This window comes from Babesia bigemina, assembly GCF_000981445.1.
Source record: "Babesia bigemina genome assembly Bbig001, chromosome : II".
NCBI lineage: Eukaryota > Apicomplexa > Aconoidasida > Piroplasmida > Babesiidae > Babesia > Babesia bigemina.
The window spans coordinates 2601561-2618329 of NC_027217.1; the positions used below are offsets into that span (position 1 = coordinate 2601561).

Genomic DNA, 16769 nt, shown 5'->3' on the forward strand with positions numbered 1-16769 from the left:
GCGTCGCGGGAATGCAGCCGCTGCCGTTTGAGAAGGCGATCCTGCGCAGATTCGTGCCGACGTGGCAGGAGCTGGTATGCCAACACATCGTCCAGGGCGTGCTGACGCGCGCCGACTTGTGTATCGAGAAATGCCGTAAGCGACGCGCGAAGTTGGCGGGGCACCGCAAAGGTGTCACCAACGCCCTGCTCATCCTCTCGCCGGGCACCGACTGCAGCAGGCTGCTCTTCTACCTGCTGCTGTACGTCCTCAACCCGCTCCACGTCTACGACAGCGATGCGTACGAGTGCCGCGTGGAGGTCTCGTCCGACCTTCCACGCCGGGCGCCCCAGCTGTGCCTCCAAAACGCCGAGTTGGCGCTGCGCTCCCGGAAGGTGTACCACGGCATCTTCGATCTGGCCTCGGGCGACGGCTGTGACTCCGCTGACGCCAAGGGGGCGATACTGCCGCATGTGTTCCACAACCTGAAGCTGCGGAGTGCCGTTGAGGTCGGCAACAGGCTCATCCTGGTGCTGGGCCTCGGGCACCAGGAGGCGGTGTCGACGGCGAGGCACTTCGCACACCTCGTCAGGGGGCTCTGCCACAGCAGCTCGGAAACTCCGGACAACACGTGCGTGAAAATCCCGCAGCCGAGGTTCATCGACGGCTCCGTGGTCGCCCAAGAGAGGGAGAAGATGTACATCGAGGGCGGCATCTTCGGGCTGCCGCCGCGCATCCTCCTGGTGGACCTGCTGACTGCGAAGCTGGCGCCTGAGCTCGTCAGCGGGATCGTCATCGTGAACGCGCACCGCATGATGCAGGACTACAACATACCGTTTTTGATAAAGCTGCTGAGGACGAGGAACCGGGTGGCCTTCATCAAGGCCGTGACCGACAACGTGGTGTCCGTGCGCGAGGGCAGGAAGCTGAGCTTCATCCTGAAGTCGCTCTTCACCGCCGACTGCTTCATCTTCCCGAGGTGCAGCAGCTGCTACGACCGGGTGCTCAACGACCCCAGCGTGCAGCCGGAGACGTTCGAGATCAGCATGCCCCTCAGCGACGGCGCGAAGCAGATCCACCAGGCGATCGTGCAGGTGCTGCAGCGCCTGGTGGCGGACATGCAGCGTCAGGGCTCGCAGGAACTGCAGAAGCTGGACATGAACACCATCATGTACACCAACAACGTGAAGGCGCTGCTGGTGAACGCGCTCCAGCGGGCGCACATCCCCAACGAGTACCACCTCAAGCGCACGATGATGAGCGTCACCAACCTCCGCATGCTGCTGGACCAGCTGATCAACATGGACGCGCTCAGCTTTTTGAATTTCGCGGAGGACATGAAGGCGGCGGAGAGCGAGTCGCATTGGCTGTGGACCCCCCTGGGCGCCACCATATACCGACTCGCCACCGCGCGTGTCTACGAGGCCAGCAACGACACCGGCGCCGGGCTGAAGGTCAACATGGAGCTGGACCAGAAGGGTGAGTGCATACGCCGGATCCTCGGCGACAAGTACGTGGGGTGCAAGGAGCTGGGCGAGCTGCTGCGCACTGCCATGAACTGGCACTCCTCCAACCGGCCGTTCAGGGGGCCGTCAAGGTACAGGATCACGCCACCGCGAGTGAACCTGTCCCTCCACCGGCGGCGGCGTGGCCTGTGTCGGCGCGAGGCGAGGCACCTGAGGCGAATATGCCGTTTCTTCGAATGCGGCGGCGTGATCTCCAGGAGGGCTATCGTGGTCACCGATAACAACTTCCTGCAGTCGCACCTCACGTCGAGCCTGACAATGTCCCTGAAAATGTACAACGAGCAAAAGTTCATGGTATACGCCGCGAGACGCGCCGACCGGTTCGAATACGCCGAGCAAGACGAGCGGAAGTTCTCCGGCTACGCGCAGGCGCACTTCCACCGCAGCATGGTGAACAGCCGGAAGGAGACCGACAAGCTGCTGCATCGGTTTGTGGTGTGGTCGAAGTACAACGAAATCTACCAAGCGCACAAGGACCGCGCAGGTGAAGGCAGCCCAGCCAATAAAAAGGGCGGAATCGAAGACTCCGGTGACTATGCTGAAGGCGAGTGCACGATGGATGCTACCGACACCTATGAAGGAATGGAGGAGGCTACTGACGATTTCGCGTCAGCGGATGTCGAATTCGACAACCCGATCACCGTGGATGCTGCTGATATGGGTTCCTCCGCGGAAAGCGCTGACTCCGATTCAGACATGAGGGCTGGGCCAAAGCCGTCCAGCGGCTTCACCATCCCCGCGGCGGAGAACCTCTGCATGCTGACCATCAACATCAGCAAAATGCTGAACTGCAAGGCCAGGGTCGTGAACGTATCGCAATCGCTAACCAGGAGTGAACAGCTCAAGGGCATAATGGAGCGGAAGCTGCAGGCTGACGAGGCCGACGAGCCCGTGCCACTCAACTGCTCGCACCAGGAGTTCCTGTACGTGCTACAACGGCTCAACCCCACCGTCGTGGTGGTTTGCCGCCCCAACATAAAGGTGTTTCGCGTGATCGAGCAGCACTGTGCGCTCATGGCCGCTGCGGGGCAGCGGGTGTGCCTCAGGGTCCACGTGCTGTCGTACCGCGACTGCATCGAGTCGCACAAGTTCGCGCGCGACCTCAAGCACGAGCTGGGCTGCTGGAAGGACATACAGCAGGAGCTGAAAACTCTGCAGGTGACCTTCGATGAGAGTGTGCTGCTCAGCAACGTGAACGGGCCCCCGCAGCTGGCGGTGCCAGAGAAGCTCGCAGTATCGCAGTCACCGGTGACCACACCGTCGCCGCTGAACACGCCCGAAAAGGCACAGGCGCTGGTGCCAGTAACAGCCCAGGCCACTGGGGGAGTGGACAACAGCGACGCCACGAAGCTCGCGATCGCAACAACGCAGACCTCCGCCCTACTCGCGGATATGCTGCAACCTCCAATACAAAACGCCAGACCGGCTGCGCAGGTGGTGATCGACATGCGCGAGTTCAACAGCAAGCTGCCGTTCCACCTGTACTACAAAGGGGTGCAACTGCAGCCGATGATGTTGGAGATGGGCGACTACCTGCTCACGAGGGACATTTGCGTCGAACGCAAAAGCCTCAGCGACCTCGTCACCTCCCTGGGGTCGGGGAGGCTTGCGCAACAGGTGGGTTAACTCGTGTATCATGACCGCATAAACGCCAATCAGGCCGAGGAGCTGTGCAGCGTATACGACTTGCCGTTCCTCCTGCTGGAGTTCGACGATGCCGAGTCGTTCCACCTCTCTCCCTGCAACGATCAGTCCACGGGAATCAACTACATATACTCCAAGCTGTGCATACTGTGCTGCAACTACCCCAAGCTCAGGCTCATCTGGAGCCAGAGCCCGGAGAGTTCCGCCGCCATCTTCGTTGCCCTGAAAAGGGGCCGCGGAGAACCCGATGCCGCGGCAAACAGCATGCTGATATCGCAGGCGCGTTGTGGGACCAAGGGGGGTGATGGATCGGGCCAGGCCATCGTCGAACGCCGGAGACCGGAAGACGTCAACAACAGGGACGCGCTCCGCATCCTCCGCAAGATACCCGGCGTCACCAGCTACAATGTCTCCGAGATCCTGTCGAGGGTGGGTTTGAAAACGCGCCATATGGCTAATTTTACACGTCACGTAACCGCGCACTTCCTTGACACGCGTATATGCCGTTGCAGGTGACGTCACTGAGGCACCTCAGCGAGATGGAGGAGGCGGACCTGTGCCAGTTCCTTCCAGAGGCCAACGCCCACGCCATATACAACTTCTTCAACCAAAGACTCAGGTGAAGCTGGGCTGCTGCAGCGGTGAAGCCGCATACGAACTGTACTGCTACACTGCTGCAGCGGTGAAGCCGCATACAAACTGTGCTGCTACATCCATGTAGCAGTCAATGTCATTAGCAAACAGCGCTACGTACGCACTGCTATTCGGAACATGGGTAGCAATGTATATATATTGTTCACTTCATTATGTTACCGCGCAGGTGCGCACTGCATTATGTAGTTCGCCGAGGGTCTGCACAACAGCCACGGCAGCAATACGCGCGACTTTCAACGCATACTGCTCTTCCTTTTGCCGAAAGTGACACCGGAACTGCCCTTGTCAGCGCCGGGGACCTGGGCGCGTTCCAGGGTCTCCTGGCGCGTGCGCTTGTACTGCATTTCCTGCAGCAGGCGCTGGTTCTCCAGCTTGTCCTTGTTGCGCTGCGCGTTCTCCCCGGCGTTGATGTTTTTGAGGTAGAAGAACGAGGGGCCCAGCTCGTAGAGCCACTCGGCGTCCACGGCGGTGACGTGGCGCATGTACTCCTTGCTGGTGATGACGACCTCGTGGTACACCACGTAGTCCGGGGTGTACCCCATTCCGTAGAGCGCCGACGACGGGTGCAGGAAACACGGCGCGAAGCTCCGCAGGTTGGTGTACTCGCCTAGGCCCTTGAGCTTCGAGGCGTTGTGGAAGTATCCCGCGCATATCGCCCGGCGCACCTGGTCCCAGTTGGTGCCACAGGTGGTTTCCTTGATATCCTGCTTCAGCACAATGTCCAGGAGCTGTTGCCGCACCTCCGACGCTCGGCGCAGCGATTTCGGCTGCAGCCGGTGCTGAGCGCACCAGGTGTCAGAGCGACCGTTGGCGACCCACTGCTTGTAAACGTTCAACAGGGTCAGGTGGTCACTTTCCGGCACCATGAACTTCTCCCTGGTGGCGCCGTCAGCCGTTTCCCGCTGCGCGTCGGACTCGTTCTCAACCACGAACACGTTGGGCGCGGACATCACGGACACCACGGTAAGCACCTCAGACAGGCACTGCTCGCGCTCGCCGGCGATCATCATCTTGCCCAGAGGCGGCTCCAGCGGGTAGTGGACCAGCTTCCGGCCGACGTCGGTGAGCTCGCCGAACTCGTCTATGCCGCCCAGGATCCACAGCTGCAGCATCGCGCTCAGGATGTTCTCCATGTGAGGCGGGTCGATGAAGTCGAACTCCGTGAGGTTCTTCACCTTCAGCGACTTCAGCAGCAACACGACGTTGCAGAGGTTGGTTCGCCGAATTTCCGGCACGTTGTTGTCGAACAGGTCGTTCAGGAACGTGCGCTCGGTGTACAGGCGGTAGCAGACGCCGGGTGCGGTCCTCCCCGCCCTACCGGCACGCTGGTTGGCGCCGGCCTGGCTCACTGGAGTTATCTGCAGGCTGTCCATGCCGACCTTCGGGTTGTACACCTTCAGCTTGCAGAAGCCGCTGTCGATCACGAACTTGATGCCGTCCAAGGTCAGCGATGTCTCTGCGATGTTGGTGGACACAATCACCTTGCGGTACGGGTACTTCTTGAAGACGCGCTGCTGCAGCTCGCTGGGCAGCTGGCTGTATATCGGCAGCACGCAGAACGGCTGCAGGTCGTTGCTGTTGGAGGACATCATCACCTTGTAGAGCTTCATGTCCAGCAGCTCGCACGTCGCGTTGATGTCGTCCTGCCCGGTCATGAAGATCAGCACGTCGCCAGGGCCCTCTGAGATGTGGAGCGACACGCACTTGTCGACCGCGGACTCCACGTAGTCGTTGCCCATGGACCGCATGTACTCGACCCTGACGGGGAACGTGCGCCCCGGGATCTTGTAGATGGGGCAGTTGCCGAAAAACTTGGAGAACTTGTCGGCGTCCATGGTGGCCGAGGTGACTATCACGCGGAGGTCACGGCGCCTGGCGACCACGGACTTCAAAATGCCAAACAGCACGTCGGTGTTCAGGCTGCGCTCGTGCGCCTCGTCCATGATGATGCAGCTGTAGCGGTCCAGCTCGGGGTCCATCAAGGTCTCACGCAGCAAGATACCGTCCGTCATGAACTTGACCGCGGTGTTCTTGCTGGTCAAATCCTCGAAACGGATGGAGTACCCGACGAGGTCGCCCACCCGGGAGCCCATTTCTGAGGCCACACGCTGGCAAACGGACACCGCGGCGACCCTACGCGGCTGCGTGCAGCCGATGACGCCGCGCTTCGAGTAGCCCGCCTCGTACAGGAACTGCGCCAGCTGCGTCGTCTTACCGGAACCAGTCTCTCCCACAACGACCATCACCTGGAATTCGCCAATGTACGACAGCAGCTCCTCTCGGCACTTGAAAACGGGCAGCTGTTCTCGGGTGTTTTGCAACTTGGACTTGTACTCCTTGAGCTTCTGCTCCATCTCGTCTTCCGGCAGGTCCTCCTCCCCCAAGTGCTGCGCGTATTTGCTGTTGCTGTTAGTTCCACCCTTGCTAGGGTCACCGGCACCAGCGGAATCCCTGATGCTCGCTGTGGCGGGTTTGGTGTCGTCCAGGTGCAGCAACGCGCCTAACTTGGAGCCTTCGAGGTCCCAGAATCGCACGCGGCTCGCATTGCGCTCCGACTCCTCCTTGAGCTGGCGCAGGATGGCGCTGCCCTTCTTTGCCATCTGCGCGATGTCGGAAGTAACATCCTTTATGACGGAGATGTTCTGGTTCAGGAACTTGTTGTAGATGTGGTTGAACGTGTTGTCGCCCGCTGCCACGCTGGCGTCGAGCGCATCACGCGTCTCCTTCCGCAGGCTGTCGTAGATGAACGGCGGTATCACGGAGCGCACCAACACGATCTTCTTAACCTCGTCCTTGTGCATGTTGCTGGCGTTCAGCCCCTGCATCTCCAAAGTGCTCAGACGGGACCCAGCTCCACCCTGTCTAATGCGCGACAACTCCCACAGCGAGGTGTCTATGTGCTTCTGAAACGAGAGCGAACCGCGCATCTGTTGTTTGCCTTGCCCTAGCTGGCTCTTGCCGCCAGGCAGCTGCGCCTGCCGCTTGGCCTCCTGGTCGGCGAGATACGTCTGGCTCTCCTCGTCGTAGTTGTTCTGCATCAGGAAGCTCTCGTCGTCGCGGTCGTACCACATGTGGTCTAGAATCCTGTCGTACACCGCGTCACGGCCCGTGCTCTTGGCGGGACCGCTGTCGCCATTTGCGGCACGGTCGGCGCCATGCCTCGCATCAACATGGTCACCTCTCTCCCCGAAGAATTCACCAGCCTCCGCCACATCGTCGCCGCTGGAGAGGTACTTCGGTTTGCGATAGGCTGCCGTGCGTTTCGGAGATGGCGGCCGCGGCTTCGACGACTTCGGCAGCCGCGTCACCTGGAAGTCGTCAAACGGATCCATGCCTCCAACACCCAGCGCAGCTGCGATAATCCAGGTATCCACGTATATTGACGTGAATAACCTTTGTAGTGTGCTGGTGTGCCTGGAAGGCTAATATGAGGAATACCCGCCACATCCGGGCTTCTGTGTAAACGGGAGCAACGCCGTACCTCGGATGGCGCTCATCAGAATAAGTTTGTCATAGATTTATCGCAAGCACCGTGATTTCGGCGCGAAAAAATATCGCGCCCTTTATCAACTCCGATCGCTGCTGTAGAAGCCGCCATGGCGAGCTCGGAGATATCGCACATAGTAGCCACCCTGATCCGGCGGATTCAGAAGAGCACCGCCCTGGGCTACGATGCGATCGCCGACAGAATGCAGCCCTCCTTCCAGGAGGAAGATCTCGCCATGTACGAGGAACAGGTCAAATCCGACCGCTTCGGGAGGGTGCAGCAGTGCGCCTTCGACTCACTCGCGCTGATTCGTGTCGCCGTCGCGCCCATGGAGCCCACGTGGGACGAGGGAATATCGGAAACGGACCGCCAGGCGATGATGGAGATCTATCCCATCATCAAGTGCTCCCTGGACTGCATCGCAAACCAGCTCGGCGACGCGTTGAGCAACGCCGAGCGCCACAAGGAAACCACGGAGGAGACCTCGACGATCACGTTCGAAGGCCTCTTCCTAATCGCAAAAACGGGCATCGAGATGCTCAACCCCGCAATATTTTACGTGGAGAAGTCGGCTCTCAGCACCATAATCGAGATACTGGAAAAGGCTTCTGCATTGCGGCCGCTGCTGAACGCATGCACCGCGTGCCTAACGGCGTACCTCTGCCGACTGCTGGCGACGGATGTGCCAAGTGAACTGGGAGAAGGTCTGACCGTCACGCTGGCGCAGCTGAAGCACGTGTTCGAGCGCACCCTCGCCATGGCCATAGCGGACGACGGTGACCAGGTGAACAACGGCACGTTATCGGTGCTCAAGATAACCATGACAACGGTCATGCGTAGAATGAAGGAGCTGATGAAAGACGCTGCAAACAACGGAAGCCAAATAGCATTTATTTCGAAGGTGATCGACTGCTGGTACGGGGTGTTGGTGGGGCAGATAATGCAGCTGCGGGTCGACATGGTACAATCCAGCGCGAAACCAGTGAAGCTGGGCAAACTCATGCGTATTATCGCATCATTCCCCACACTGCCACCGGCGCACAGTCTGAGGCTGGTGCTGCAGATAGCGCTAACGCTGCAGCAGGATATCTCGTGCGCCATACAGACGGAAACGCTGACCGCCCTCACCACCCTTATGGACGTGGACGTGATGCAGGCTGGGGACGTTGTTAGGAACAACATAAAGCCGCTTTCTGAGGCGCTCGTAGAGGTGCTTTTCGACAGGCGTTTTTGCGGGAACTCGCACGGTGCGACTGACACCACCGACTGTGAAAGGCAGATCCAGCTGGTGTACTGTATCGCGCAGTGCATAAGAACGGCCAGGAGCGTTTCCCATGACAAGAATGCTAAAATGGACGAGTTCCTGCAGAAGCAAGTCCTCACCCTACTCAACACTGACAAGCCGCAGCAGGCCGATGGAGCCGCGCGACTTGAACGCATGGTGAGGGAGACCCAGCACCTGCCCGAGCTGCAGCATAACTTCCCGACCATCGAGGATTTCATGGCGTCCAGAGACGATTGCGAGCTGCTCACGCGACTCACCAGGACGTTCAACTACCTCCTCAGCTATTCCAACCAAGCGTTGGACGAGGCTATCGCACTTGTCATTTGCTGGCTGTTCAACGAATTCGAGTTCGGAATCTGCCTCAAACTACTCACGCCGTTGTGCTTCCATTTCCTGCGCACCAAGCGCAGCAAAATGCTGGACGGACTGCACAACGTCAACCAGATGCCAACCGGGATCGCGTCAATGGTGAAGTCCGCCACCACCCGGTGGAAGTTGGGCGGCCGGATTTTTTCAGTTGCCATGGAAACCTACAAGGAGGTGCAAGAAGACTCCTCCATCGACGTGGACACCTCTAGCATGAAATCGCAAGCTGTGGCCATATTCACAGCGCTACTCGAGGCAACTGTGGACATCGCAAAGGAAACGGCAGGCAACCTGCCCAAGGAGCTGGAGGACTGCATCGGGATGTTTGCGCGGATGTTTGGCTTCGACGACTACGTACGGTTGCTACCCCTAACGCCGCTACACAGCATCCCAATCACGTCGGAAACGTTTAGAACGGAATCGTACATCTACATGTTACCCATATTGCAGCGCCAGCTCAAGGGAGTGCCGCTTGAGGTCTACATGAAGCACTTCATGCCGATCCTGACAAAAGTGGAAACGCTCAAGGCGAAAGCGCGGGATTGCGCCGCCATCAACGCGGCAAACGAAATGGCAATGACCTATGTTGTGCGTTCGTACGACGCCCTGGTCGGCATACTGTACAACATCCTCATCGGCATGATTTCTAGCGCCACGGACTGCAAGCAGACGCTCGAAAGGAATAATTTCGAGCTGCTGAAGCATATCCTGGAGCTTCTGGACAAGAGTTCGGAGGGTGCTGTGGTTGCGTGCCGGCTCATGGCGTCAGCTGCCAATCTCGAGGGAATGGCGCCCCGCCTCATCGGTATTTTCGTCAAGCGTTTCGTCGCTTTGGAAACCACTATCCACACGGAATCCAGCGACGTTCAGGCCAACATCTATGCAATTGAGGATGCGCTGCTGGGCGCAATAGCCAACTGCGGCAAGTTCTGCGAATCGAAGATGTTGGTTGAGAATCTGGAGTCCTTCGAGGCGGCGCTCAGGCGCAGCAATTGCACTTTCGACCCCCTGATAAAAATATCCAGGGCGCTGCTGCCTTCGGTGGACGACCAACTCAAGCTGAAGCTGCACCTTCACTGGATCAAGCTCTGCAAAACGATGGCAACCAAGAACCTCTACCTGGCGCTCAAGCGCAGCTGCGAGACTCTGGCTACAGAAATCAAAGAGTCGTTACCAAATAAGCAGCAAGAACCTGCTACAACAACCGACTCGCCTTGCAAGGAAGTGTCTGTGTACGTGAAGGAATCGTGCTCGGTCTATGGTCTGCATGCCTTGTCGGAGGCGCTCAACGTTAAGCCGGATGCCAAACCCAATGTGGAAACAGAGGAATACAGCAAGCACCGTATATGCTGTATAGGCGCCTTTGTGAAGCTTTTGGAAACCATGAAGATGCACGGGGTGTATGACCAAGCAACCAAGAAGTTTGTTGACACCCTGATGAGGCCCCTGATCCTTGAAGCCATGATCAACGCAATTGCGCCCAACAACAACACGCGCAGCAGTGCCCTCATTATATATGACGGGATATGCAACCTGAAACTGGAGGAAATCGGGGATATACTGAAACTCAGCATATCCGCCCTGTCATGCAAGGCGTCGAAGATCATGCAAATTGTACTTGTGAGGTGCCTCACCAGGCTCATGGCCAGGCACAGCCAGCAGGCTGTGAAGTACAACCTTGCACAGGTTCTCCAGTTCATATTCCGTTTGCTAACGGAGGACAACATCAAGCTCTACGTCCAGCTGCTGAAGTTCGCACGCGTCTGCGTCGTCAAGCTCAACCTGGACCAGGTGCAGTGGATGGCGCCCATGTTGATGAAGATGTTCGAAAATCAGAGCTGCTGCCAGAAGGCGAAGGTGTATGTGCGCCGAGTAGTTCAGAAGCTCATGGTCAAACTCACACGCGACCAGATGCTGAAGATATTCCCGCCGACGCACCTCCCACTGCTCCGCAACATCATGGCAGCTCAACGGAACAAACGCCACAGCAAATTACGCAAAGCCCTGAGACCGTCTGACGATGATGACGACGATGACGATGAGCAGTTCATCGACAAGATGTTCAAGACGGACGATGAGGGACGGCTGGTGCTGAATTTCGACGAAAACGACGAATCCTGCCGCATAGAATCGGATATTATGGAGGAAAAGGGACGCCGGCGTCAGAAGAAGATGCGCCAGAAATTGCGCAAACGGGGCGACGTGCAACCATACACCTACATAAAGCTGAACAAGGCAAAGACATCGGAGAAACACAAGCGTGAGAACGTCAAGGCGTTGAAGAGCTTGGTGAAATCGAAGGTCAAGATGCGGCAGTGAGGACGACGGATTCGTAAGCTACATAGGCGAACGTAAATAAGTCACATGCATCATTTGACTTATTTACATCTACCGTCTGACCAATCACAGTCAAACCAGACTCTCATGTCAATGTCCTATCTACAAAATTAGCGCAACTACATTATTAGTTAGTGATAATACTGTGTCTACACAATATGGTTCGTCTCTTCGTGGTTAGAGCGTTGTACGTAACAGGGGCTTGCACAGCACAGCCCGGAGTTAAATATCCTTCTGTATTGATATTACATAGACATTGCGATGCTACAGTTCGTAGCAGAAATGTGTGCCACTAATACGGCTCGTCAGGTGGATAGCGCTCGTAAGGGTCATAAATGTCCGGCGTTTCATTGAAGTAGTCTTCTACATTGTGAAGCGGCCATATATGATTCTGTATCATGTAGCGGACGAGAAAAACTAGTATCAACAAAAATGCGAGGCATCCAAAAGATATGGCCAAGTTCTTGTTGTTTTTCAGGCGCCTTTCTTGACAACATTTGCAATCACACGGAGTTTCGCTATTGCGACAACGCGTACAGCCGTGAGGTCCACATTGACCACCGTTACGCTCACATTTGTGTTGCGGGTCTTGTGATGTTGATTTTTGTGGCGACATCATCCCTTCCCTTGAATCCAACAACACTGCACGGCAATGTGCCACGCACCTGGGAGGGGGTAGCAATTAGAGGCTGCGATGTCTAAGTTGTGACAATAATCACGCATTAAGATATCTATGATGTGTCTGATTAGCGTGATTTTGTCTAGTTCTTGTGATATCCATCGCAGTGCTCCACGGACCATGCATGATGCATCGGGTGAGCATAGATTCACCGAGCATTACACCGTATCCGACAAATCCAATATATGCTCATTTTACACGGTAATTTAATGTGTTTATACATCTCATCTAAATGCAAAACATTGTACTCTGTATCACAACCGTCCATGCTGGACGCGAGGTCTAGAGGCAGCCATCTGCGCGATTGACATGTCAGACAGCATTAACGAATTTGTTGATGCCATAATGTGCGCATGAATGTGCTTTGCAATTGTTCTGATCGCTAATGCTGTAACGGGATGGCCCCAACCGCTCTTTCCATGAGCTGGAGGTGAAGTGCGCAGATGGACAGCGCTGTAGACAGGCATTTCATGGCTGCGTGCTCCAAGTCTTACGTCGTTCTCACGTTTAACGTGTGCTATGAAATAGTGCTTGTGTGTTTGTATTCGGTAGTAATACGTCAATATGATGGTTGCCGTTCGAGTCGCCTTGCCTAGCGTCACCGGCGGCTTTGCACTGTTGCCATAGCTGTACACCAGATTAGCCACAGAGATAGAATGCCAGGAGTAATTGACAGATAAGGGACTGGAAGGATCGCATTATACATTACTGTTTAAGCCCATATAGTCCACTCCCTTATTGGGGATATTGCGGTCGATGCAGTACAGTCTTTTGTAAGGCATTCATTAAAATGACATGATTTGTCCGACTAATACCCGTTAATGTATAAAGGGCTTAATCTTCAACCACCATGCAAAGTATATTCATAATTCCACGTGTTTTGTTCAGATGTCACTCTAGTCGCAACAATGTTTACATTAATGATCAATAAAGTTTGTCACATCCACAGTTTTACTGAAATTTGTCGATGTAAACCTACTCATTGCCTGACTACGAATCCCCCACCATTGTTAAACTCTGTCTCACGTCATGGAGTTCGCGATTACACTTCTGGCTTTGCCGTGGTAGCTTCTTCAGTTCGCTATTCACTATGTAATAACCTTATGATAACATAACACCTCATGATGCAATTATATTAAACTGCGTTATATTGTTTAGGGCAATTGTTTATTCACACACAATGAGCTAAGCTAAGCTAAGCTGGCAATATTTGACTTTCATCCCCCATGTCAACGGTTATCATGTGGTGTATGAATGACATCGTTCTCAAAAATTGCTACAGCTGGCGGTATCATGTCGTAGTAAGAAGTCTTATTTGGGGGTAGCGATGCGATTCTAATATTCATCCTCATTTAAAATTGTGCAGCTTCGACCTACTACGGATCCTATGTAATACATGAATATTGTCCGACTACATTCACACTTATGAGGCACACAAGATGCCACCTATAAAAATGAGTGTATAACAAAATAATGAGATTATAACATACCTGGCATTTTGAGGTTTGGTTGTGGGATGATCTGCCCCACTCAAAGAATGCATACCAGACAAGGGAGCGATCGAATAACTCAATAGGTATTGATGATATCTATGGTTAAAGTTTAATCGTTCTGACCACTACACTATCTGATGTTTAAGGAAACAAAAGTTTAGCATGGATATATAAGCGAATGGGAGTCCGCTGCGATTGTCATTAGATTGGATAAATACAGAGAAGTTCAAGAAGCAGAAGTATGAAGACCTTATCGAGGACCTCAAGGCGCGACAGTTTAACCAGCAAACCAAGATCAGGGTTATCCCCTACGTGATGACGTGGGAGGGAATAGTGACAAAGGAGCACAGCAAGTATAGACGGGACCTGGGCATATAGGATCGCATAGAAGCCTACATACAACGGGTAGTGATCCAAGAAACACATAAAATAGTGATGAGGGATATGAAGCCGAAAGAAGACTACGATTCCGTAGAAGACCCTCAGGCCCAAACTGGATGGATGCCTGCATGGATGGCACCAGTTACGATCGGCAACGGAACGGCGTGTATCCCACAACCAGTATCAGCCTGATGCAGTAGCCCCGCAAAATCGAAAACCGGCCCTAGGCACGTAGCCACATAGCACACTATAAGATGAGATAACTTAATTTAACATGAACGGCTATAGGTTACTACATGACGGAGAAGCGTATGTGGCCCTTCCACAAGCTCCACGACTACCTCTACAGCCTCCCGGATATTTACGACCCCTACGAGCGATATCCACCTGAAGGCACGTACTAGTTATGGGAAGCCAGCGCGACGCATTTTACCTCAGTGGTAGCATTGAATCGAATGTAGTAAAGTCAGAAGCATCGGAGTGAACCCAAGTTGAAGGAGTATCCAGACAAGCAATTTTTTAGCTTGGGTAGGAATTCTAAATTACTTTGTCAAGAAGTCAAGCAGGACTATTAGCGTAATATGTGGCGCAATAATGCATCACGCTGATGGCGTTTTTATTTATTGCCACGCCACGATTGACCATCGCTCTAAAATATGCATATTAGGATAGAAGTGTAGGTTTGAAGATTATATCTCACAAACTTCGGAACAATGAATATTTGAAGATTTATTGTGATACATTCATCCCACAATTGTAAGTTATCACATGTGCCGGCAAAAGCCGCCTGGCAGTCACAAGTAGCCCTAGATGACACATTTTAATTCTTTTCGATCATTTCACGAATGTAGTCACTCAAACTCGTTGGTATTAGCGTTGCAAAGTCGCTAACGTCTGGAGATACAGCACCGGCGGTTATAAAGAACGGTGACGACTCCTCCTTCGCCGTTCCGCTGTCACCAGATAAGTTAAACCTATTACGCATCCCTCCTAGCAGTGGCAATCTTGTTTCGATAAAATAACGAGCACACCACTCCCTGACAGCGTATGATTCCACGCAGTGTGACAGTAACAGCATCTGCATAATGTCATCGTGAGCATATTCGGCCGTCCGTATACCATGCTTGAACACCTCTGCCTCCAGGATGGAAAAGGCTCCGGGTTTCTGTGACACATTAAAGCAAAACATGCTATTTGGGAAAATACTGTATCGCCAGTAATGTTTCCCCCATATAACATTGCAATTTTATGATGCATGCACAGAACTGACTGCGCTGCCAATTTATACACGGTGTCGATACATCAGAAATACCACTGCCAAACACATGAACGCATATAAAAGAAACGCATTATAACATAACTAGTAATATTTTCTACCATTAACAAACGATTATATAAATAAATATGCACGCTCCTTTCACCATACAGTCAACAGATCACGAATATCACGTCACTGTGCGACATTTAGTACAATGAATCATTCACTAGTACATCATGTCATACCACCACAAACTACACAGGCTTTCTATAGCAATAACTATTAATATTTATATACATATTCACCAGAACCACCCCGAAAAAACTTGTGCTATTAACCCACCTGGCACAGCTCAGCACGTCTCTCCATCACCTTCATCTTCGCGACACTGAGATCGAATGCCGTTCTTAATACGAAAACAGCGATCCTATCAGAGATTTCAAACAGCTTGATCGCCTTGGTTCTATCACTGTCCTTAGCGGATGCATTCGCATCCATCCTGTTCGTGCTACCAGCGGTAGGTATGAACAGATTCCTTACTTCTGCGATTTGTTGCGATAGATAGTTACACATTCTTTTGATCGTAGAGCTGGTTTCCTGTACCCTTCCCCAGTCGTCATCAAATTTATGAGCAATAGTGAGGACGTCGCTACAGGCTTCCCCTATAGTATTCGCCACATCCTCCGCACTATCAGCGGAGCTTTCGCATGTTTCGACTCTTGACCTCAGCTGGACCAGTTCCAGTTGCAGGTCCTCCAACCCGTACAGAAAATCGTCATCCAACCAAGGGTGCGTTGACCGGGCTAACAACTTTCGTATCTTCTCACCTATCCCTAAGCTGACCATCTTGAAAAACTGCATCCACACATCTGCTGAAAAGCACCTCATTAGCAATTGACGCCTCGCCTACAAAATTCTCTCTATTGCAGATATTGACCTACCGAATCCAGCCGTTTGTTGATGCACGCACCTAGTCTAATAGGGTCCAACAACAGTAGATTGTTTTGCGATATATGCCGTTTCGCGTAGGAAGGATCATCTGATGTGTCCATTCCGTAATACAGTCGTTGCAGTACCCTGGACTCAAAAACGAGTTTGCGGAACGGCAAGTCGACGAGCACTGCCTCAGGCACAGATTCAAAAACACTACTCGTGCCGTCATCATTGTATTCCTTCACTAGACGCCTAGCTACTTGAGGCTTCATGAGCCCCGCTCGACAGGTGACTCCATCCGGTAGTTGCTCGATTACGGCAGCCAGAGCACCCTTAGACTGCGATACACTATTAACATTAGCCATCTGCACAGCTAAATTAAGCAATTATGGCGATATTATCATCTGTGTTACATTTTATTCAAATGTGTAGCACGACCTTGCTACACACCTTCATTGATAAAGGTCAGCGCACCCACAAAAAGCAGCCTTCTGTACTGCAAAAAATTATATAAAGTAGTTCATTGTATCGTATCGATTTAATACGAATGCATTGTAAGGTGTATTTGTCATTGGTGGCTGCCAGCACCCAGTTCCAGCAACAGGGTAACCGCCTGGTGAGGCGTCTCGTCAGTTGCGTTACCACTTCTGCATTGTGTTTATATGTTGCAAATAGATTAAGAGATCGAGTTCCGACCATTTAACCGTTGAATTACTGAGATCGTTGACCATTAAATGGCCACACGAC

The 16769-nt window shown here is 53.6% G+C and overlaps 4 protein-coding genes across 4 annotated transcripts; 2 read left to right on the plus strand and 2 right to left on the minus strand.

Annotated features, from left to right (window-relative positions):
- Window positions 1-11: 11 nt before the first annotated feature.
- On the plus strand, window positions 12-3772 carry BBBOND_0211550 (DNA repair endonuclease, putative; the record flags this gene model as incomplete). Its single annotated transcript, XM_012912743.1, has 3 exons — window positions 12-3122; window positions 3165-3578; window positions 3662-3772. The coding sequence occupies 3 exons, from the start codon at window positions 12-14 to the stop codon at window positions 3770-3772; spliced, it is 3636 nt and encodes a 1211-aa protein (XP_012768197.1).
- A 264-nt stretch (window positions 3773-4036) lies between these two features.
- BBBOND_0211560 (DEAH box RNA helicase, putative) lies at window positions 4037-7135 on the minus strand (the record flags this gene model as incomplete). The annotated part of the gene is made up of 1 exon (XM_012912744.1): window positions 4037-7135. One exon carries the CDS (start codon window positions 7133-7135, stop codon window positions 4037-4039), a length of 3099 nt encoding a protein of 1032 aa, XP_012768198.1.
- A 264-nt stretch (window positions 7136-7399) lies between these two features.
- BBBOND_0211570 (hypothetical protein, conserved) lies at window positions 7400-11260 on the plus strand (the record flags this gene model as incomplete). Its single annotated transcript, XM_012912745.1, has 1 exon — window positions 7400-11260. The coding sequence occupies one exon, from the start codon at window positions 7400-7402 to the stop codon at window positions 11258-11260; it is 3861 nt and encodes a 1286-aa protein (XP_012768199.1).
- A 3391-nt stretch (window positions 11261-14651) lies between these two features.
- Window positions 14652-16387, minus strand: BBBOND_0211580 (hypothetical protein, conserved; the record flags this gene model as incomplete). Its single annotated transcript, XM_012912746.1, has 3 exons — window positions 14652-14996; window positions 15432-15944; window positions 16031-16387. The coding sequence occupies 3 exons, from the start codon at window positions 16385-16387 to the stop codon at window positions 14652-14654; spliced, it is 1215 nt and encodes a 404-aa protein (XP_012768200.1).
- Between the last annotated feature and the right edge of the window lie 382 nt (window positions 16388-16769).